Genomic DNA, 24755 nt, shown 5'->3' on the forward strand with positions numbered 1-24755 from the left:
ACAAGTGAAGAAAATGAACCGCCATCTGCTTGTTTCCATATAACATAGAAAAAATACCACATGCAAGTGTTGTCTGCGGGAACGTTACGAGATAGAATAGAAATGCCTCGCTTGATGTCTCTCTCCTCCGCAACAATCCAGAGGCCCTCGTAGTAGATTGCAACTTCGTTTCCAGCTTTGAAGCATCTTTTGAATATACGCCTATGAATCCCTTTATCTTGTGGGCCACCATTTGGGTCGTCTGACGTTTGGAACAATACCGGATGCCAACAGATGTTGTAGATGTTTGCATCCTTTAGAACATAGGGGTCGAGCACCGTCTTCAGTCCTCGCCGACCCGACTTTAAAATTGGAGCAAGGTGCGACAGGCCATCTACTGCCAGAAGCCTTACGATTTCGAGGAAAATATCATCAAATAGATATGGGAGCTTATTGTGTGGTTTCGACATTTTTGCAGGAGATTTTATTCTCGTATAATTATTAAATTTAAAGGAAATTACACCATAGAAACGTTCTTTCTGTCATATATATGCTTCAAAAGTTCAGAAATTAGGTGAGGATATTTGTATATATTGTTGAATATTAATGCGTTATATATATTTCTATTCGTCTCGGTGTAAACGAACGCCTAATCAGATCTAAGTTACACTGTACTAGTTGGGAGAAAGTGGACGTCACAATTACGTAACAGACTACTGGTTCAAAAAAAAAAAAAAAAAAAAACAAAATATCGACGTATCGGTTTAACCAAAATTATACTGTTATCGTTGAGGAAAGGTGTAAAAATTACTTACTTTAAAAAGTGTTCAGTAAAAACACAATGAGGAGATATGAATCATTTCAAATTATAAGTACCAACGACTTATGTCAAATACGAGTTGTCATGCCGTGGAACCTAATAGTCTCATTTAAAACCATAGGGTTACCGGACCCAGACGTGATAAGTGTAATATTTGTCTAATTCGTATTAATATTCATTTCAAATCCGATACACGATCTCGACACGTTAACTGACACCGTATATTTATAAAATGATATTCCTCGAGACAAGTAGTAGTAGATGAGAGTAAATTCATCAAATCCCCTTCTCAGTAAATCTAATTATGAAAGGAGTAAGTAGGATGTAATGGTTGTGAATTGATTAGAAAATACTAATATAAAACGGGAAGACAAAATTAGAGAGAACACATACTCTATTTTGTCTCCTAATTAACTAGGGCTTCCCTTCTTTTCTATAAATAGGTCTCTTAATTCTGGCCACAGAACAAGCTCGTTTTTTTAGGTCTAGCCACCAAAAAATTGTAATCTTCATAACTTTTGATCCTTTAAGTATTTTCATTTGATTTCTTCTACAAAGTTGCTTATTTTATCATCATCTTTATGATTATGTCTGTTTCATCATTTTATGGGTTTGTGTTCTTACATCTCATTTATTAGATTCTGAGTAGAGATAGATTCTTAAGGATGGGTTAGGTTGGTAGAGAACTAAGTTTGTTTAGGATTGTTTAAGCTTGAATTCCATAAAATCCTTTCTAGATTAGATATGCTCTATGCTATTCTTATACTGAGAAAGTAAGGATAGATCTTAAGCTTCTTAACATCACACCAATGTCTAAATTGCTAGATAAGGCTAAGTCTAGAGATTATCATGAAGCATGCTAAGAGATTAGATGTTTAAAGTGATTTTTGACATTAATGATCTGATTCTTAAAACCTGTTTAGTATGGTTTCACCAATGAGAGTTGGGTTAGGATGTTACTAAACTTGATTACCTCTGTCATGAGAGTGGATTGGTAAGCCCTTAAGATCATTGTCTAAGGATTAGCTCTTTGTTGATTGAGTTTTGTTAAGCAACCTAGATAGATTAAGTTTAATACCAACTAATAATTCCCATCCTTAGGATCTATTTGCTACTTGTTTGCTTCTGTTTCTTGCATTTAATTACTTGTCTTTTCTGCTTTATAGTTTTTGCACTTTAGTTTTGCATTTAATCTTGTGTTCTGCATCACTCGACCATGCACTCGACCTTGGTTCATACCATGCTCGCTCGAGTGCTAGGTCGAGCTCCAGTTTAATTTCTTGTTTATGCATTGTTCTGTTCTTTTCTAGTTTGCTCTTGTTTATTTCCTGTTTAATTTAGTTTTCATCCTGTTTATTTACTGTATTTTGTTACTCTTGCTTCTTTATATTCTGCATTGCTTTCATTTATTTATCTTGCATTTAGTTTCTGTTTAAGTACTTTACATTTTGCATTTTACATTTCTGTTTCATTAGGTTGATAGAATACCACCCCATTTCTAAATTGGCTTAACTTGTACTATCTTGATTGCATCTTTAGTGATTAGCATAATCCCATTTGGATTGACACCTTAAGTACTACAATGCATAAGGGTAATTGAACCTGCTAGGATTAGGAGAGACACAAAAATCCTAGTATCAGATTTGATCCAACCTTTGAATAACAAAAATTACTTCCGCTTCGAAGATCTCGATGATATAAACCGTGGCAGAGTAACTCATCCCATCACTTTGGGTCAGTTTTATCTATAATTTCTTTACATTTTTAATATTAATGTCCGTGAATTTATGAGCTTGATAATAATGTTGAGATTTATTTAGTGGTCGTTTGGGAAGTTTAGAATTTCGAACTTATGTGCATCATTTGGAAAAAGTTCAAAATAATCGTTAAATCTAGAATTTTTTTCCCCGCGTTAGATGTTTGTGGGTGCATCGTTCATGTGGACGTCATAAGAAGACGTGGAGATGGCAGCTGTGGTGAACTTGTCTTCACTCTACTGAATGGTAGGTAAAGTTTATTATAAGCATAGGATATATATATGACCTTGATAAATAATACAGTTATAGCAACTATGCGTTAATGCAGGAATGAAAGTATCAAATGTCGTCTCATAGACTTCTATACCTCTCGATTTCTCACTCTTTGGGAATCAAACGGGTGTCCTGATCTCGTCAAATCTGAACCAGTGTTTTGTGTCTTCCGGTTCTGTAAGGTTGGGAGATATGAAGGTACGTCACAGCAGATTGATATGATAGAACCAACTTCATGTAAATTGTCAAGCTACTCAATATGGCAAATGTGTGTAGGTGTACCATGTCTTGTACACACCGTGGCCTCTTCTAGAATATTCATAAAAGCAGATTTCGATGGACTTGAACATCACCAACATCTGTAAGTTTATGTTATTTATAATTGGTATGACACCGTATTTGTTCATATTGTTCAGAACCTTACATCTACATTTTTAAATAATTTCATATGTGAGTTTGCAGCACGGTATCACATTAACCATGTGATGCGACACGATGGGTAGAGGGTTGTGACACAAGATGAAAAAATGTCTCATGAAGGAGAGATAACAAATGTGGTTTTCTATTCCATATATTGTATTTTTTGAATGGTCTGAAAGCTTGTACTAAGTCTGAACAAAATTTGGTACCTGATTGCTATAATTAATTAGAAGGACAAACGATGATAAGTCTTGATTTGTTAGGTCTACGTACACAAGGTTACATAACCGTATATTCAATCAAGCGTAAAGCAGAACAGTCCATACATTGGGCGGTTTACAGAGTAACGTTGAAGTACGAAATAGAACAACTTATATTTTTCAATAAACGTTTCTCAGAAAAATCCTACACATGTCAACTCCTTATTAGTTACATAATGAACTTTGTTTTCTATTTTCCCGTGTGAAACAGAATGAGTTCAAACCGTTGTAAATGCCCAAAACAGCAACGTTAGAACTGACCTATATCTGCCTGAAAAGGTTGAGGAGTTAGTTGGGGATATTAGTTACTACTATATTCTAGAATATAACATATATATATATATATATTGTGTTTTAAACAAAATTATACCCCTTTGTACTGGAATCGTTGGGATGAATTGATGATAATCACGTAACTGGATACACATCAAGTAAACATAATGATGAAAAAACTTTCATATCTAAGCAATAATAAATACGACTTGTCACATCGGAGAACCTACAAATGTCATTTTTAAAAGCTTAGGGTTAGCTGATGGGTGAGTTAAAGCTAATATTTAGCTAATTCGAATATAATGAATTTCAAATCCGATAACACGAGCTTGACAAGTAGTTCACACTACTTAATTGTTTAAATAATTATAATCGAGTAGGAGTGCATGAGAGTACATATACCAAAATGGGTTCGTAATTGTAGTTAACGATAGGGTATTTTAACATACACAAAGTGAATGAGACGTACACCAATGTTAATTCATAACGAGTGCAGGGGGCGAACATAATTTAAGAAGCAAAAGCGTAAACAATATCTTCCCCACACATATCAGACATAACATACTCCGTCCAGAAGTCGTAGTCATAGTCCTCCTCTTCAGGCACCTCCTCGCCCACAAATAATTGTAAGTCTGATTCAAGGACTCTGTTAGGCTGACGATGTCTCTTAGTACTTTCGCCTGTTATGAGCTCTCCATATTCGCCACCATCGCCGTAAGGGCCAATTGTAGAAACAACCCTATAATTTTGGCCTAAACAGGTAACATATACACTAATGCCCTTGTCCGTCATATGAAGGCGACGGAAAACACTGTACTCAGCGTCGGTCGTGATAGGCCGAGGAAAGGGGCAGACGCAAGTATTTGCGACAACCTGATTTCCCACCCAGTAAGACATAGTGAATGCAAAATGGGTGTGTGTATAACAGTACGCAACATCTACAGAACAGCGGAGATCCTCAACCCCATCCGTATTTGTGGAATCTACTGCCCTACCACCGCGCTCAACGTCGACTTTGAATTCCCACTCTAGTTCTTCATTCCGAGTCCATCTTCTGGGTATGACGGTTATAATGGCGCCTTGACTTCCAGACATCCAGTAAATCTGGCAAATCAGAAAACTCTATGCATAGATCGGACAATGCGAACGTGATATTTGGTGGTATATATGAGAAAATATATTATAATTACAAAAAAATTGTAATGGGTTCACATTGTAGCAACAATATTTACTTTTTCAACCTCGAAGAAATCACCCGACTATGTCGCATTAACGTGTTTCTTTCAAAAGGTTTCAAGTCCACATCACTATTATGCAATGTGTCATCGTGATTTACTATGGGAAACCTTTTATGTTGTAAACTTGTAATAAAGCTTAAAAAAAAGACGACACTTAAAACGACGTCATATAGAAACTAACTCAACATTCCAGAATTTCGCTAAAATCCCCAACCACCTCCCACATCGTTTGTTTTATTAGTGGGCAGGCTGTAGTTTCCGTGTATTTGTTTTTCCACATATTTCTATTTGTTTAGTTAACTGCAAAAAAATGGCGTCTTTTAGGCATAACAACTAAGATCTGCCAGACGAGATATTCATAAAAATCGCCCGGCATATCGTAGTTGATGGATTGTCGTATCTTGCTCCATTATTAAAGGCTGGTCGTCGGGGAGTGAAAATAGTGCTCGCTCCCGAAGTTCTGAAGGATGCCAACATCTACCACATCTGTTGGCATCCTTCTTCATTCCAAACGTCACGGAACCCAAATGGTGGACGACAAGTAGAAGGAATTCACAAGCGTATTTTCGAAAGATGTTTAGACGCTAGGAACAAAATAGCAATCTACAACGAGGGACTACTGGTCGTTGCCGAGGACCGTGACATTGAACGAGGTATCACACTACTTAAAAAAAACGTTCCCGGAGAAGCAGAGGCCACACTCGCATGTTGGATTTTCTCTATTTTGTATGGGGATGAACTGATGGCGGTTCATTATCTTCACCAATTTGATGGACTTCACTATCCACTCAAATCAGAGGGAGTACAGCTTATCGGGGAAGATCTGTTCCAACGGTTGTGCACATTCAAGACGGCGTGTAAAAACACGTACACAAGTTCACTAGTATATCCATCCAGTTCGTTGCTCCGTTTTCCGGACTGTGTCCTGAGTAGTTGTTTGAAATCGGGAAGACTATCGACCAATACAAGTGATTATGACATTGTCTGTATAAATTGCGGAGTGTGGTGGGTGGCCAAATCTATATGTGAAATTCTTTAGTTGTATTAATGTCGGTTCCCGTCTGTGTTGCGATTTAATTCCACGTATGGTACAATGTTACTGAAATTAAAATGTAATGAAGATGTTAATTAACGTGTCGTTCATCAACTCTGTTTTAGTAAACCTTGCTCGATTTAGTAAGTATCCATAATTACATACTCGTTAAGGGAACTAAGCACCCTAGCAAAACCCGTTGAAAAACAGGTTTACATTATACGTGTTATACTTAGTCATAACGAGTTATTTGTCAAAATCCGGGTTGTAAGCTCTGGTTGAAGACTACAAATTACTAAACTCGTTTAGATTTGAAAGAAAATCAATCACCACGTACTTTGACTTACATTACTTTGATTAGATAACTTTGGTTTTGTGTCAAAACCCCTCCATGAGGTTTTTTTGGCAATATAACCAACCTTGGTAATACATAAGAGGTCAACCCAACAAACGAGAAAGTCCCACACAATATAGTCTATCCCCGTATAGATGACGTGTACTTTGTTTCACCGGTTAAACACACATAACTATCAAGCAGACAACGCCGTTTGTTTCTCTTGGAAAACGACACAAGCTGGAAAATTTCATGTTGTTTTACAATACAAAAAACGACACAAAAGCCAATGTTCTATAAACCAAACCGAATAGAATCGATATCTTATAAAGTAAATCAAAATTAGGGTTCATTAAATAGATTTGGGGGAAACAGAGAGAGCCGCTGCCATAGATGCTGGAGTAGATTGAGGAGTTGGATATTCGGTTAATAGTTGAACGTTCCTTTTGTTTTTATTTTCCCTCCTTCAGTTACGTTCTATGTTTCGTTCTTAATGTCTGCTTTGACAAACACAAGTCCAGTTGAGTATGACGATGCGGAGTATGGGATCCCGGCTGTTTGTTACTGTGGTGAAAGGCCAAAGCTACAATCTTAGTTTACAAGGACAAACCCAGGGAGGCTCTACTACACATGTCAAAATAGAGAGGTAAATAGCATCCTCATTTGGTTTAAATGTTTAGACTGAGTCACTTATAGTGATCTCGAGGTTGAATAAACATCAGATTTATTTTCATACTTTGAGGTTTTTATTAAAAAAAATTTGCAGGATGGGGACTATCACATTTTTAAATGGTGGGATGAAGCTATGATGGAGGAACTTAAGACAGTGAAGGAATATATTCTAAAGTTGACTAGTTTGAATCAAATACGTGAAGCGCTTCAGGACTAAAAAGAGGAGATTGCTAACATCTTAAATATGCACAAGGAAAATCATATAGAGTTGGGAAGGCTGAAGGCGTTGATTGCAAACAAGAGTGATGGACTAACTATGTAGTTAAAACTGACGAATATTTTTGTTGCGACTTTGGTTATGCTAGCAATAATGACATATTTTTTCAAGTAGATAGTTTATTATATTTGGTTTAGACACATCTGTTTACGTCTCAAAAACAATGACTGTTTCCAACGTGGTCGTGTTATTATTACTGACGAAACCCATGAATTAAACATAAACATTTGTACACAAATTAACACATATGTTTAACATTAAAGGTTGCCAGTATTAGGAAGATGCTTACAAAATAAAACAAAATAAAAAATTAACCATGCTTAAAACATACAACATTTTTCATCAAATTTATTCTATCCACGTAAGAAAGATTGTTGGTAGATAACATAAAAAGTTCAGCGACGTGGTTTAAAATTTTGAAATGTACGCAACATTCACAAATGGAAACATAAGCTACGATTCTTCTTCAGTCCGTGCGCGGTGGTTCAAGTATTCAAACCGGAGTTTGAAATCTTTAACCTCAGGGAACCACGGGTCAAATATCATTTTTGAGACACCCGGTTGACTAACCACTTTCATTCATCCTGCTGTGCGAAAAAGTAAGGAAAAAGTGTAACCAAAAAATAAGGAAAAAGTGTAACCAAAATTAGTTTTCTGTAGAACTGCTATAGTTAAAAGGTGTTTTAATTGTTATAAATACGTTTACGTAATATGTACCTCCATCCTTAAACTTCGCCCTCCAAAATCGCATGACTACCACTGGTTTGCCTGAGGATAGCCAAAAATTGCGGACGAAATCATCGGCCATTTCTTCATAAGCTACACATTGCAAGTGATGACCCCTACGCACGAAGACATCTACGTTAATAACCCGTTATTACTTAAAAGTGTGTGAAAAGTAATAATCGCAACAAACGACTCACTCAAGATTCATCAATGAAAACCGTATCAACCGGGTTTTTTCGACAAACCGTGGAACAGTTGGATCGTCAACGAATATGGTTGGTTCGACGTTAGAACTTCCCCCATCGTGTCTATGATGTCATGTCATTAGAATGATGGTACTGGCTATGATAATAGAAAAGGGAACAACAAAATGCAACGTTACCTAAGCAGCAGTTTTGGGTGAAAGGAGACCATCGTTCGTAAATTGTGTCGAAGTCGACGTAGTCGATGTAGTGATTGGTCGACAAGCAACGAATGTTTTCCACAACCGTGTCAGCAGTGAATTTTATCAGGAAGTTGGACACCACGACCTTCACCGCGTATGTGTCGTTAGTGACGACGAAATTTGAGAAGGTTTTCCACGAACTCTCCTCAATCCCCCTACGTTCACGGAACTGGGGCAACAGGTCCTCGCTGATTGTTGCCTGCATCTTCTGCCCCTACGGTGCGGGAAAAAGTTCAACTATGATGTATGAATCATTTTGATATGAAGTTCATATAATATGATGATGAAAGTCACTTACGAAAACATCGGAAACAACCATTTCAAAGGTGGAGATGTTCGCTTCTCTCTTTATCCACTTCCGGATGATCTTAACAGTAACCTTCCAATCAGAACGCCAAGTGTGGAGATCGGATAGCCTGTCGAAATGCACCATCACTTTGTTGCACTTATGTTTTGCGGGTGATATTTGGTTATGAGAGACGAATGAATAGTAAAACGGGTTCTCCTAATTGTCTTCTTATATAGGCAGCGAGCAAAGACCAATGGATTATCCATCTTGTGGCTTTTCAAAACGTCGTAACTGCACTCCATACGGATACCTCGTATTTAGTTAATTAAGCGGTGTAACTGCCGGTTTAGCGAAGACGATACATCGCATGTACTTGTTAATTATGACCCTAGAGTCCACTTTATAGATCATTGAATTATAGATTGGTAATTTTCACAAACCAATCCAATGTAAATTTTTATCAAACTTCAATGAATAGTGAATGATGGTTTATTAGTTCTGCCACCTCACTAATAAAGGTTGATATAGACTGTAAATGAACCAATAACGTTGAAGAACTGTATAAGTTGAATAAAAATATTAATGAAAATCCCAACCGTTGCACTGTTTCAAAAAATTATTAAAAATTGTTAAGTAGTAAAGCTAAATCTTCGTTCTTGGTAGGAGACGGAAAACTGAGGCCTCAGTAGTGACGGCGCATTTGGATGTCCGATATGGTTGTTTCCATCCCGACTATTTGAATTAAGGTGTTTAAATCTGGGATAAGTTCTACAATAGGAGCGAGAATAGAAGTCCGCGACGGAACATTTAAGGAAGAAGAGATTACGAAGGTCGGGTGAAATCAGAAATACGGCGTCTAGTTTCGCTCCCTCTTCCATCACTGGTGTTGATTAAGAAGGTAAGTGTTTCTCTTGACTTCCCCTTTTCATTGGAAGAGAGATTGGTCCCCAAATTCTATATTTGGTTGGAAGAGTATCTAGAAAATACAATCAAGAATCGATTTGATTAGCCCAGGTCATGAATTCCATGAATAGTTGTGTATTTGTGGCGGGCAAAGGATAAAGAACCCTAATCGTGTAGAGAATTGAACTTTTGGTAGACATTGGCTTAGTGTACGTACATACTAATAAGTACGTTAATTGTTGGTGGTAGGATGGATCCCGAAGAAGTAGAGATCGTTCCTCCATTGAGTTTGGATCTACCGAGGAGGTTATTTGCTCTTGACCATTACCCTCTCCAAACCAAGATCAATGCGTATTCAAAACCGGAATATCTTTCTACAATAGCGAATGTGCTGAGTGGAACAGAAGAAATGGAAAACTTGTTAAAGTCTCCATTTGGGCAGCTTTTTCGTATCCCTGCGAACAAGACCTCCTTCTCGGGGAAACTAGTTCATGGATTTGTTTGCCGTCAATTGGTGACCAAAAAGTGGCATGAGATGTGGATTGTGTTTGGTGGCAATCCAATCAAGTTTGGATTACAGGAATTTGCAGAGTTGACAGGTCTCGAATGTGGAAATTATCCAAAAATGAGAGATGTGAAAAGAGCTACAAAAACGGAAAAAGGATGTAAGGCTTTTTGGGATACACTATTCGGGGAAAACAAAGAACCAACGATCTCCGAGTTGGTAAAAAATGTGGAGACTGAGGAGATGGAAACGTGGAAGAAATTAGCTTTAGCGCTAATAGTAATAGTTGATGGAGTTCTAACATGCGTCACGCAACCAGTAAACCAGATCCGAAGACAGTGGAGATGACCAAGAATATTGATTTTTATTTCAAATACCCATGGGGAAGGTTGTCATTTGAACGGACGTTGGAGACTATTACAGGCTTTAATTGTCCAGCAGACGTTGACAGTTTAGTGAATATTTTCAACCAACAATCATTTGCTGTTCATGGATTTCCTCTAGCACTCCAGCTGCTGACTTTTCAATATGTCCCAGCACTTGCAAGATAAGTACCGTCTGACGTACAAGAACAGGCGTTTAATCAAAGGTCGATCCATAATCTGGCTAAACTGCGCCCAATCAGGACAGCAAACATATTCGCATGCGAGGCTGCTAAAGAGGTATGTACATGGTTGATATAATACGTAAACGACTTGAAAGTATAAGTTTCGTAATATGTTTATATTTTTTCTAATACATGTATCATCATATAGGTGGTTATTAGGCGGATGGTTGGTAGTGGGGAGGAGTGTGATAGTGGAGAATTCGCGTGGCGTGATGAAGAGGAAGACCATCAAGTTGACAACATTGAAAATCTGATTAAAGCTGGCCACAAATGGGATGAAGCAATATGGTTGGGAGGTGATGATGAGTGTCCAAAACAGATACGACCTGAAGAGAAAGGTTTGTTGACATTTATACATTGCAAAGGGCTTCATTATAAATTCATTTTTTTACTAATGGCTTATTGGTGATATAGTTATAGTTGACTATCGAAAGAGAAAAAGAGCAGACACCGCAACAATTGAAAATAAGAAAGAGAAGACCACAATGAGACCAAATGTGCGACTGGGAGGTACGCCCGTTGTTGATGAACGTTTGGACGATGACCTATTTGAAAGGTATGCGGCGGAACTAAGCCGTTTCTACAGGAAACAAGAAGCACTGATAAAGGAAAATCATGAAAACATGAAGATATTCGTCCGTACAGAGATCCGCACGGAGATAAGAGCTGCACTATTAGAGGTTAAAAGAAACGACTGTGGGGAACCTTCATATGGTTCGAAGACAGTTTCAGAGAAGAAGTCGTTACCAAATTCAAAAAATAAAAGAGGGAAAACTAAAAAGTTTCAATGAATGAGTTCAGTAATGGTTAGGAAAAAAAGGAGAGAAAAGGTCCCAAACAGGGGAGGCGGTGACACTGCTAAGGTTGATATGACAAATAGCATAAGGGTTGTAATATATTTTCACTTGTTACATATATTAAATTATGTTGGTATCGTGGTGTGCACAGGATGTTCGAAATACTGATGGTTCGAAGGATGTCATACATGGTGAACACTCTGTCAGTGGTGATTCGTCAGTTGGAGGCCAGGTAATGGACAACATGTCATTTAAAATGCGGGTGCATCAATTTAATGTGGGTATTTGCTGTTGATGCACCTATCATTTCCCTTTATATAATTGATTGTAGGGTACAACCCGTAGTCCTATTACTGGGTGGGAAACAGATAATTACAACTGTGACATGAACGAACCATCCCCGGACGATGGAGTTAATGAGTGTTGCCAAGATTATGACGGGGGTGAAGCTAAAATTGTTGTGGACCTATCACCAACTACAACCGTATCCAATGTAAGTATTTACACGAAGTGGAGATTACAATTACGTGTATTCGTATTCAAGCATTGATCCACCTTTAATTGAACAAAATTTGCTGCAGGTGAAAACTAAAATGGAACCTGATCTGCATTGTAACAAAATGGTAGGTCAGGAAGTAACCATAAAGGGGATCACCATCTGTAGGTTACATATATATTCGGTTATTTCTTTATCTCCTCCGATCTAAACGTGTAAAAATGTATGTTGTACCAAGGTCTACAAGCACGCAGTTCTACATACATATAACAAAATTTTCTTTATTTTGAATAGGTGGATGGGGAAGAACTGCATCAGGAAGGCGGAAAAGTCAAGTGGTTTAACAGTACCGACGGGGACATAATACATAAGGAAGGCGATTCAGTTGAGGGTTGTAACAAAACCGAAAAACCTGTAGAAAATGAAACTACAGCTGAAGGTCAACCAGATGCAAGTGTCTAACTTTTTTTATTTCGACTACTTGTAATACCCACATATATATTAGTGTATACTTAGTTACATTGGTGTACGTAAATATGAATCTATGTACGTACATCTTACTAGGCCGAAGTCCAAGCAATACGCAAGGAAAACAATGTCGAGGAGGGCTGTAACAAAACCGATGGACCTGTACAAATAGAAAATACACTTGAAGTTCAACCACTGGCAAGTGTCTAGCTTTTTTTTATTTCGACTATTTGTAATACCCACATATATATAGTGTGTACTTAGTTAGTTAAGTGTACGTCACAATTAATCTATGTACGTACATCTTATTAGGCCGAAGACCAAGCAATACGCAAGGAAAGCGATGTCGAGGAGGGCTGTAAAGAAACTAGAGGTCAACCAGATAAAAGTCCAGGGGAGGAATATATTCCCGGTGACTCAGATAATTTAGTGACGCGGTCGGTTATTATTGTGGATAAAACAGGACGCGCAGAAGAACAGATCATGGAGGTACGTGAGAATCATCTATCCGAAACCATAGTGATAAAAGCAGGGTCGGTTTCATACGACCCGATGGAAGATGTTGATGATAGGAAATTCGCCAAATTCACCGAGTTGATAAAACGCGATAATGTGTAAGTGTAGTATATATTACTCAGATGACATAATTGGTATGTCTCAACCATTAATATAGGATATTCGTAACTATATTGTGCAGGATACACAACATTTTCAGATTCCGCAAGGCAGATAGCCTATTCTTCACTACTCTTATATCGCCTAAACAATGGGTCCAAAGTCTGGTACATATTTTAAACTTTGCGTACACGATTTAAGGTGTGTACGCACTATGCGTACATGGTTTCTTGTTGGATTTAAAATTGAGTTGGTTTGCGTTTAACTGCATCTGCAGCACATGGAGATGATTGCCCTAACGCTGTGGCACAAAAACGGAGAAGAAATGAAGAAATGAAGGAGCGTAATTTTGGACTCCGTTCTCATTTACGAGTTGACAAGAAGGTTCCAATCATTCTCCAAGTCCAAAACGAAACAGAATTTCCAGTGGGACAAAGTATTCATTGACATCGTCAATGGGGAATGGATGCACCACGAACCAAGGTTGAAGTGGGTTACAGATGTCGACGTTATATATGCTCCAATGAACTGGAAATCTACGCATTGGGTCGGAGTGGCCATAAATCTTAAAACGAGAAATGTATCCATTTACGATCCGTTGATGAGCTCCGCCAGAGAACCTCTTGTGAGGTCCCGGATGCAGCCGATGACTAAGATGATACCGTACCTACTTCAGAGTGTTATCGATGTCAATTACCCTGTCGATCCATTTACCGCTTCCAGGGTCATCACTCTAGGACAAAACTTGAGGACGGGAGATTGTGGACCTTTTGCTATGAAGTTTTTAGAACTGTTGAGCATGGGTAAACCGATGGCTGATTGCTTGAAGATCACCGACAACAATATTGACAATTTCCGAAAGAAGTTCGCGATGGACATCTACGAAGCTGGTATCGGCCCGATAAATTAAGTAGCGAATAACCCTTCCTCCTGGTTGTACTTATTACTTTCACGCAGGTGGTCCATCTGATCTGAAACCGTTTGTTAGGATGATTATAGTTCGATGCCTTGGAATACAATTTAATTTCCTCGCTCATCATATCATACCTCTACCTACATGTTGCCTACGTACGTAGGATTACAAGTAGGGACAAGTTAATGTGCTCAAAATGGAGAGAAACTAAGTACGAACCATGCTCATAAAAATAACGTCTATAACGTTAGAGAATTGATTGTACGTACACAGATGAATAGACGAAAAGAAGACACTTACAAAATAATATGTACGTACACAGACCATAATAAGGCCGTTACTTAGTTGATGATACGTACACAGCTGATAAAGGCTTTACATATACTAATACGGGTTAAAAAGACGTCATAATGATACATATCTAAAGCCTGCAATCTACAAAAAAAACACTAGACCTACAGAGTGTTTAATCCGATCGAAGATATGTGGGTGACCAGACGTCGAATAATCTAAGAACGACATCCTCAAATCCCACATGTTACCAAAAAATATGACCAAAGACGCATCTTCTATTAGCAACACGCGTAAAACCAATCTTCACCAGTTCCAAAATTATACTGCTCCGGTAATGTACATGGAACCTAACTTCTTCAACTGTTTGATCCCGAGATAAACTCAACTTCCGGATAATCTAATGTCACCGACGTAGCATCTAGTTGCAGAAAGCAGTCTCGGTCTGGAACCTCATCAAACACTTCTGCAGCAAGTTTCATCCTAATCGAAGGCATGGCTGCATCACAGAGGCCTGTGTAATTTAGACCAAGAGCTATACACTCTAAGCACTTCAACGATTACACACCACAATCACCTTCTTGATAGTTATGTGGGAGTGTTTTCACTCGGTAATAAGTAAATGCCCCCCCCCCCCCCGATATTCTCATCTTTGTACCTCCGGTTATATGCTTGTATCAAACGTGGAATCATTTTTGCGAACGGCTTACACTTCCTTTGAAGAACCGCGTCGCTTCTACCACTGTTTATGCTATCGTAAACTCTTAGCCTTCGGTAGACTAAGTCAGCTTCGATGCCTAATGGTTGTTATCGAGGTTGTATGGGAAGAGCAGGGTGTCTACATCGTCAACCCACACCTTGTGTGTCATTCCATATTTTGGCAGCCTCCCCACGTACGTCTCAAAACAACCTTCTCCAAAAACCCCATTTCTTAGAGGCTTCCATTTGTGGGAATTCGAATGCCCACGTACTAACAATCAACGGGTCAAGGAAAGCAATATGATCTATTATATATGGGGATGGCGTTTGCATCCCCTTACTACGGAACATATGCATACATGTAACCATGTGCTGCAACACGAGTGACATCTATCAGGCATTAGTATACCATAGTTAGTTGCGTCAGATGTTATGGAACAAAACTACGAAGCTTACCGCTTCCCATAACCAGCCGAACATTCGAGTTGGCCACGATTGTTTAGGGGTCAGGAGGCGAAAATAATATTCGGCATTTCCAGTGCTAGGTACTTTAGCCCTGAATACCAAAATTAACAAATCAGTTATAAATCGTAGTTGATATCCTAATATAAACACTAATTATATAACAACTCTAAATGAACACTTACAAATCATTAGTTAGGAAGGACTTCAGCTTTGCAAATTTCTCAGGACTTGCCTCAATGAAAGGATCGTACACTACGGGAGAGAGGACTACAGTTTGGTTTTCACGTCGGGTATTTAATGCAAGTCGCATTACTTCGTCATTAGGGCTTACCCCTATGTTAGTGCCCACTGGATCTACTAATAGAAGATCAAGCTCTCTTGAGTGAGGAAAAACCTTTTGTAACAAATGTGCAAAATACCTGGCTTTCTCCTTATCTTTCAGTGTATGAGATGATGCAGGAGTACTGGTCCCCTCGGTTAAATCCACAACAGATTCGCACTTTCGATCCGACCACACAGGGTTACCACTACTTGGGAGATCACCACTTACCGGATGGATAATATTAATAAGAACGGTTTGAACACCTGCTCCATCTACTTTGTCATTATACTTTACTCTTTTATCACCTTCCTCTATCTGCCAACTCTGTACTATTTTGCCACGTTGTACACTGTCTACCATCTGCTTTGGAATTCGCTCTATACTCGCGGAAATTTCATCCTCTGGTTCGATTTTAATACTCCCAGACCCCATGACCCTATCCTTAATGGCTAACGGATTCCTAACACAACTAGCAACTTTATAACCATCCTCGGTCGAATGCTTCATCTGATATAGCCATGACTTGAACAAATACATGTATTTGATGTTATATACAAGACATTTGAAATATAATATGACGCTGTTAAACTAGAGACAAAATATACAAATTGCAAAATTTGTGTGTACGAAAATCATATATCAAAATAATTACAAAATTATACAACTTCACAATACTGAAATTAATATTGTTTCCTCGAATAGATAAATACAAAGACTTCATACTGAACACTAGATATATAATAACAATTTTATCAATACGGTACGCAGATCATACCTCCTCTATTTTAGGTTCGTCATTTCTTATTGTATGAGGTCCTTGCGTATGAGCTCCTTCGTCCGTTGAGTTGATAACAACTTTGTTCAATAGTTGAACGCCACTCTCAAAGTTACCCATCTTACTCTCCATACCTTGAAGTTTGTACACAACTTCCGCTATTGCTCTAGCAAATGATAACTCAATATTATCCATTTTCGCCCCTAGTGTTTCAACCATAGTAAATAACCTTCCACTACCATCTTCAACCTGCACACCTGACTGCTTATCTCCAGACGCCTTCTCTGCTGAACATTTGTCCCCAACACTTTCTTTCTTCTCTCTCGCATTTTTGGGGACATTACTGATGCTGGTTGGGGCTGTCTCGACGAAATCATCGTCACTTACCCCTACAACAGGTTGCCTCCTCTCCCTCTTCTTCGTATGTTCCCCCTTCCTTTTTTTTACACAATCCCATTCTCTTTCATCCACTTCGCCATTGATCACGTCTAACAGCAGATTATCCAGTTTCTTCTTCAAACCTTCCCATACACCATACACAGAATACTGTCCTGGCCAATCTGGATATATGAACTCCAAAGGTTTAGGTAATAGATGCTTCACCTGAAGCTGCATTTCAGATACATTAACTTTAAATATGCTTACTATTAGATAAAATGCTAACAAATAATGTATATGTAAATTGAAGGCATACCTCCCCATTATTAAGGAGTTTGCTCCCGGATATGAAGGCTTCAATATCCTTCCTTGGCCTTCCTCCTCTCCACCTTAACAGAGACAAATCTACACCTTCTCTTACATTCCCATAGCTAGCCCCCAGCACCTTGACGCTCTCAAATGCCCATATCAACAATACATGGACACATCCATGGAGGGTATAAGCATTGTTAGGCAACCCAAGGACTTTAATGGAATCAACTAAACTCTTGAATCCAACCCTACCCCATTGAAAACTCTCAAATGCTTTTTCATTCAACGCCCTTTTTGCGTATTCCAGAGGTATCCTACTGTTCCTTGATAAACCAAGCACTCCAACATGCAAAAGATACAACCGAACAATCTGCGTCTTCATTTCATCAGGCCACCCACGACAGCTTCTCAAACCGTCAACTAGCTCCTGCCAGTTGGGTCCATTAAAAGCTTGCACCTTTAAAGCCGCCCATAAAGGTGTATGATCGTCTTCACACTTTGTTTCGTCAATCTTCTCACAATTCAAACCACTAATTTCTTCATATTCATATAGAAAGAACCTTAGCGGCTTTCCTCCAATCAAAAACCATACCTCCGATGGAATATCTATTGACAATTGATTGGTCAATAGATAATGAATGGTCTTCCCACAAAACAGGTAGTTGGATTCCGCTAGATCCAATAACACTCCCAGCTGCGATTTCTCTCTTATTTTGTCGTACACCTCATCACCAACGAAGCCTTTCAAACCAGCTAGATTGGACAAACTACAATCGTGGTGCATGCTTCTAATCGGCAGTGGAAATTTACCATCCCGATATAGCCTACTTGGATACCTCTTCGCATCATTGCTTGACCCCATAACTACGATAGAATCATTAGTTTTGTTATTAATTCAATATCACAAAACATATGTTGCTTAGATTATCAACGAAACAACATGAAGTCTCACAAATATCTTCCGAAAAACAGAGTTCAACAACATACTGAAAACTAACATGAATTTATCGACATGAATATCGTCAGAAGTAACCTTCCACAAAATACAACGCCTACTATGTAATACTCAAAATCTTACTAAACAGTTCGCAATAGAGACTAAACCACGATATATAAATTTACCTCAGAGCAGATCGCTATATGTACCTCCTCCTCAACTTCAAACCACCTCGCCGTCAACTCGCCGTCCGTCCGTCGTCCACCAGCCAAACGTCCTCCACACAGATTCTGTCCACGCCGCACGTTATCCAAATAGTTTCTAAAATAGCCGATCTCAACCCAACTTTCGTAAGACAAACAACACAAACATTCAAGGGATCGATTCCTGCTTTTATTGGGATTCTCTATTTTCCCCTTTAAAGATCTTCGTTTTATAAGTAAATGACATAAACCGTAATAAAACACACAACTCTGGTTTAGAGGTAATAATCAAACTTTTCTGTACTGTTTGAGTAAGTCGGAAATCATAACGTGTTGTTCTAGTAATAAACCTAGTTTTATGTAATATTCTAGGTAATTTCCCTAAAAACAATTCCAATTTTAACAGTAGATAGTTCTTGAAAATTGAGTAAGACAAAAAAAAGTATTTTACTTGAAAGTGGACACTATAATTTGATGGAAACATAAAGAAAATTGTACATAAAGAAATTTGGGCAACAAAATAAAAAAACGTTAAATTAGGGTAACTATTTAAGAAAAAGTTTAAATTTGGAAAACTAGATATAGAAAGATAGAGTAATGTTTGAAAACTTTATTTCCATCATTTCTAATTCTAATAAAGTAATCCAGTTTTTAGGAAACAAACTGACAAAATATAATGATGGGCATAACAGTAACAAGATAATGTTTGCAAAAAAGAAAAAAAAAAGTTTGGAAAAAATAAAAGTAATTAGATTTTAGAGAAACAATAAGAAAACATTTTTTTTGCAAAATTAAAGTTCATAACAGAAATAAAAACAATATTAAATATCAATAAATTTAATTAAAAAAATAACAATCACAATTTTTGTTTCCTTATTTTTCCCCACCTTCTTCATCTATTTAATGAAAAAAAAAAAACTTACAGTCAAATTATAAAACTCTATGATTTGTGTCAATTAAACTTGTTTAAAAAGAAAAAAAAAGTTTGGTCAAAGAGTGTCTGATAAGCCAACTCCAAATTACGAACCATGGTTGTGTTTGAGTTAACCAAACCTGTCAAAGAGTGTTTCTAGATTTTTTTTTTTAATCTTTTTGGGAAAAGGTCAAAAGAAACCCTAATCCCCAAAAAAATGGCGGCTTGAATTTCCCTCCTAATTCAAAACCTTTCTTCTTTCTTTCACTCTCCAATTTTTCTCATCTTCCCTCCAAATCGATTTCGTTTCGCTCTCATCTTTCCAAAATTTTCACAAACACTTTTTTTTTGGAGCCAAACTCAAAACATTTTCATTACTTACGAAGAAGATGCAGAAACCTCCCATAACCAAAACCTAGCTTTCTACTGTTTTTTTTTCCCCTCTTTCTTTTCACTTCCCCAGAAAAATTTCGAGATCTGGGTTTCGTTGTTAATGGCGGAGTTTAATGACCCACCATCATCAGATCTCTCTTCTTCGCCTAAATTAGCTAAACCCAACAAAACCATAGATGACTCTTCACCAACCGCTCCAATCAGAGACCTTGTCACTCACTCGCTCTCTATTTCGTCACCGGTTCGTCAGATCCAGCCTTATTCTCCGGCGAAACCAGATGGGTCTTCTTCAGATAAAACCCTAATTTTCAATTCAGAGGAAAACAGAGAGAATGGGTCTTCAGATAAAACCCTAATCACGCCTCAATTCATACCTCCGGCGAACAACAGCGAGAATCTTCTCCAAATGGTGAGTACGTCAGATTCGTATATGTATTCCCGTCCTGAGAATCGTCCGCCGAGGAGGTACATAGCGAATTATGACTACCAAAGCGACGACGATGAGTTTAATAAGACCGAGCCAGCGAAACCTCTACCGTTCTCTTGGTGGTATCCGAAGATCGAACCCACTGGTGTTGTATGTTTCTCTCTTCTTATCTGTTTTGTAATTTTTGGTATCAGTTTAGCTTTATACCCAAAATTGAATCATTTTGGATGTTTACAATTTCTTCAGGGTGCTGGGTTGTATAACTCAGGCAACACTTGTTTCATAGCTTCTGTGTTACAGTGCTTCACTCATACTGTGCCTCTTATTGAGAGTCTTCGTTCATACGTGCATCAAACCCCTTGCAACTGTAAGATGATTGATCTACGATGTTACATTGAGAGTTTGCGGCCTTGTTTTTGTTCATTGTCTTAATCTTATAGCTCTTGTGGGGTTTTAGGTGGCAACGATAAGTTCTGTGTTATGCAAGCTCTTCGAGATCACATCGAGCTTGCTCTGAGGTCTTCAGGATATGCTTTAAGCATTGATGTATTTCGTAATAATCTGAAACGTATCCTTTTCTACTGTTTGTTTGTTTGTTGGTTTGTGTTGCATAACTTTGTGTTTGAGGTTTCTTCGTATGAATGGTTTCATCCTTAACCCCATCACAGATTTTTCATCTGATTTTATGATAAACCACCAAGAAGACGCACATGAGTTTCTACAATCATTTTTAGACAAGTTAGAGAGATGCTGTTTAGATCCTAGGAATAAGCCTGGCTCTGTCTCTTCTCAAGATTCAAACATTGTTGACAATGTCTTTGGTGGCAGTCTCATGAGTACGGTAAGAAAGCATTAATTCATTACTATTAATCTACTGTTGAAGTAGTTTCCATATATATAATGACTAATGAAAATATGTTTGATATCTTCCTTTTTTTCAGCTTTGTTGCCGCAATTGTCATCACGTTTCCAACACATTTGAACCTTCTCTTGGATGGAGTCTTGAAATTGATTATGTCGATAACCTCTGGAGTGCTCTAGACTCATTTACATGTGTGGAATTACTGGAGGACCAGTTAACATGTGATAACTGTAAGGAGAAAGTTACAAAGGAGAAGCAACTTAAGTTTGATAAGTTGCCTCCTGTTGCTACGTTCCATCTTAAGAGATTCAAGAATGATGGAGTTACTATGGAGAAGATCTTCAAGCATATTGAGTTCCCTTTGGAGTTGGATTTGCTCCCTTTCATGAGCGGTAACCAAAATCCTGAGGTATGTGAAAATTTCAGACCTTTCTGCTTTTGTAAATTTTGAGATGTTTGAGTCTTAACATACAATTTTGTATCTTCAGGTTTCGACAAAGTATCATCTTTATGCCTTTGTGGAGCACATTGGGGTTAGAGCAACTTTTGGTCATTACTCCGCTTATGTGAGATCAGCTCCTGAGACATGGCATAATTTTGATGACTCAAAGGTAATCTAATATAGTCAATTGATTTGTGTGACTTAGTCCTCTCTGAAAGGTTTCAATACATTTAACTTCTTTATGTATTTTTTTTGGAAATCTTGGCAGGTCACAAGATTCAGCGAAGATAGAGTTCTATCGCAGGATGCATATATATTAGTTTATGCAAGAGAAGGAACTCCTTGGTTTGCTAGTACTTTTGAACAGCTGAAGGCAGTGTTTGAAGCTACTCCATCAAATTTTTCACCAAAGTCAGTGCTTGATAACAGTTACGAGAGTATTGGTAATTCCAGTAAAGCCTGCAACGACTCGGTTGGAGTATCGATCCCAGATGTAAATTGGTCAGATTTTTCCTGTCGTGAGCCTAAAGAAGAAGTGTTCCATTCAGCCGAGTCTTGCAACGATGAAGATTCTTTGGCCATGATTGACGCTCTCAAGTCACCTGAGGCTGATGAATCTGAGAAACCATTTGCTGAAACCACTCAACAAAGAGAACCTGAGTCATGTTCAGCTGGGAACAAAGCTAACATCGATGAATCTGAGAAGTCACCTGCTGAGACCTCTCAACAGAATGAACCTGTGTCAAATCCAGCTGTTGACAGACCTAGCACAGATGCCGCTCATGTCCCTATGCACAAGGTTCAGAATCAAGACATATCTCCAAAACGCAAAGGTACTAACTCCTAATATTTATTTTTGATAGCTTAACTGTGGAGAATATTAAGAAGAGATTCGTATAGATTCAGATAAAGCTGTCCTTTAGTAATCCATAAATCATCTGTTACAAGAAGAATCCATCTGAATTAGAACTTATAACAAACTAGTGAGTAATGATCTGTCAACAAAGCTCTTATACAGTGTGTGTGTGTGTGTGTGACTCTATGTACAGCTGATGAGAACGCTTCGCTTGGTGGTGCATACGAACGTAAGCCCAAGATTCAAAAACCAAATTCCCGTCCAAAACGCCAAGGTACTATGTGTTTTGTTTAGTCTCAACTATTGCAAAAATGTGGAAGAGTTATATGTATCTAAGTGGTGGTGAGAATACGAAAGATCCCAAGTCTGAGTGTGTGTGTGATTCTGTAACAGGAAGCTTTCAGATTCAACGTTCGCATTTGCAAACTAAGAACCAAGAAGAAACTCGTAGAACAATGCCAATGGCCTTAAGAAGCAATGTTGATGTAGATCCCAAAGAAAAAAGTATTGCTCTTTCATATCTCAGAAAGATTCAGACACCTCGCTCCCGGATGTTGGTTAAAGTTTTGGGTGGTTCTCCAATCAAGAAAAGGAAATTCAGAAGATAAATCCATTCTACTGTGAAGAAGAGTTTAGCTAGTGAGAAAAATGAAAAGTTCTCTTTTTTTTTGTTTTTTTTTTTTTTTTGTGTTTGGGGTTTTCTTGTGAATACAAACTCTGATCAAATTTTGTTTTGAGGCTACCAACCAAAAATTCTTGAGGTTTATATATATGAGTATAACATTGATTAGGGGTGTCAAAATGATTTAAAGTTTCTAATAAATTATTTAACTCAACTCATTATTCAAGTTTTTAGGATTAAATCAAACTCCAAATTCACAAAAGGATAATCATCTTCACATACTCACATTCCAGCTAGTTGTTGGATTTACTTGAATAACAACTGTCTTGCCCTTGTCATCTACATTCAAACCCACATTCTATCAACAACCAAATTTGAGACTACATGTGTCTGCTTTGATTCATACAAAAGCCATTAAAATCATAAAGGCCTAAATGGGCACTTGAAAAAACAACAAAGATAAATGGGCAGGGTTCTAAATGGGTAGCATATAAAAGGGTCTAAAAGGGTAATATTACTAAATGGAACTAGAAGAAAAAAACGACAACCAATTTGAGACTACATGATCTGCTTTGCATCATACAAAAGCCATTAACACAACCAAATGACAATTTTACAAAGCGTATAACTAGAAAAAACAACACCAACCAAGTTGAGACTACACGATCTGCTTTGATTCATACAAAAAACGACTTCGATATTGTAATAATTTTGTCTCATACCTTCATCGTTAGTTGCATAACCATATAGCCAAGAACGAGTAGACGATAAAGCTTTGGACATTACTAGGAAGAAAACGACTTCCTTATTTATTATGTGAGACCCAAAATTATTACAATATACTACAAAACATTTAAATTGAGATGCCTTTTTTTATCTCTAATTTTGGATCCTCCAAATACATTCTTAGCGCTGACTTACCTTCTTCAATTTCTGAAACATCATCTCAGTCAACAAATCATGTATCATATGAAAAGTTATATCAACAAGTCAAAATCACAATCTTAAAAAATTTAATAGAAATCAGATCATTCATCAAAAACTTACATCTAGAACTTCCAAGTTTCCACTTTTTTGTTCTGAAATACGGAAAATTGTTCTTGTAGAATTCACAACATGTTCAAAGGAAATGTTTTTCTATATTCTTCAAACAAGCTTTAGAAGTTTACTTTCAGGATAATCTCTTTTTTTTCGTGTGAAGTGGATGTAAATTTATTTCATTTCTAAACTCGTTATTGTGAATTTTTTATGGTCGAATTGAGTTGAGCTGATGAATAAAACTAACCTCTAACATTGCTCTATAGATTATGTTTTTACTTAATGACTAGCTACTATCCCCCGGAAAACCGCGGGTTGAATTTTTTTAATAAAAATTTGTAATAATTTATTTTGTTATTATGTTATTATTTATAATGATTTGTGATTAAAAATTTGTTGCTTATATTATAATTTTTGTATTTGAAATTTTTTATTGAAAACCTGTCAATAAAATATTTGCATGTAATGAATAAAATTATTTAATTTTTTTCTGTTAGTTTTTAAAGTACAAATTAATTTTGATTATAATAGATTTTTTTAAGTTTTCTACAATTTATTTTATTTGATGTGTCCCCAATTTTTGTTTTTTTAATTAGAAATATTTATTTAATTAATTATTTAATCTTAATTAAGTTTTTCTAATAGCAATTGAAAATGTAATTTTTTACACATTTTAAAGTTAGTTTTATATTGGTATTTCTTAATTAATATAGTAGGATG

At 37.3% G+C, this 24755-nt stretch overlaps 4 protein-coding genes and 1 long non-coding RNA gene across 8 annotated transcripts; 4 read left to right on the forward strand and 1 right to left on the reverse strand.

Annotated features, from left to right (window-relative positions):
* Positions 1–1266: 1266 nt before the first annotated feature.
* On the forward strand, positions 1267–3637 carry LOC104724700 (uncharacterized). 4 transcript variants are annotated; one of them, XR_757745.3, is made up of 5 exons: positions 1267–2533; positions 2716–2806; positions 2885–3027; positions 3106–3190; positions 3292–3637. It is a non-coding gene; the product is annotated as an uncharacterized LOC104724700 (long non-coding RNA). The 4 variants fall into 4 exon arrangements; XR_015571188.1 differs by having other exon boundaries at positions 2716–2802; positions 3285–3637; XR_015571187.1 differs by having other exon boundaries at positions 2716–2802.
* A 6312-nt stretch (positions 3638–9949) lies between these two features.
* Positions 9950–10755, forward strand: LOC147934724 (uncharacterized). The gene is made up of 2 exons (XM_087472762.1): positions 9950–10364; positions 10628–10755. Exons 1-2 carry the CDS (start codon positions 9950–9952, stop codon positions 10753–10755), a joined length of 543 nt encoding a protein of 180 aa, XP_087328888.1.
* Positions 10756–13653: 2898 nt separating this feature from the next.
* Positions 13654–14097, forward strand: LOC147934725 (uncharacterized). Its single transcript, XM_087472764.1, has one exon. The coding sequence runs from the start codon at positions 13654–13656 to the stop codon at positions 14095–14097; it is 444 nt and encodes a 147-aa protein (XP_087328890.1).
* Positions 14098–14750: 653 nt separating this feature from the next.
* Positions 14751–18204, reverse strand: LOC147934726 (uncharacterized). The gene is made up of 6 exons (XM_087472765.1): positions 17347–18204; positions 17102–17261; positions 16653–17011; positions 15738–16384; positions 15547–15646; positions 14751–14942 (listed from the first exon to the last, which is right to left on the reverse strand). The coding sequence occupies exons 1-6, from the start codon at positions 18202–18204 to the stop codon at positions 14751–14753; spliced, it is 2316 nt and encodes a 771-aa protein (XP_087328891.1).
* Positions 18205–19409: 1205 nt separating this feature from the next.
* Positions 19410–23177, forward strand: LOC104724701 (ubiquitin carboxyl-terminal hydrolase 21). The gene is made up of 9 exons (XM_010443251.3): positions 19410–20365; positions 20462–20582; positions 20673–20783; positions 20884–21056; positions 21157–21486; positions 21566–21688; positions 21788–22352; positions 22569–22649; positions 22769–23177. Exons 1-9 carry the CDS (start codon positions 19889–19891, stop codon positions 22981–22983), a joined length of 2196 nt encoding a protein of 731 aa, XP_010441553.2. The 5' UTR covers positions 19410–19888; the 3' UTR covers positions 22984–23177.
* The last annotated feature ends 1578 nt before the right edge of the window (positions 23178–24755 follow it).

This window comes from Camelina sativa, chromosome 11, assembly GCF_030686135.1.
Source record: "Camelina sativa cultivar CO46 ecotype springtype chromosome 11, ASM3068613v1".
NCBI lineage: Eukaryota > Viridiplantae > Streptophyta > Magnoliopsida > Brassicales > Brassicaceae > Camelina > Camelina sativa.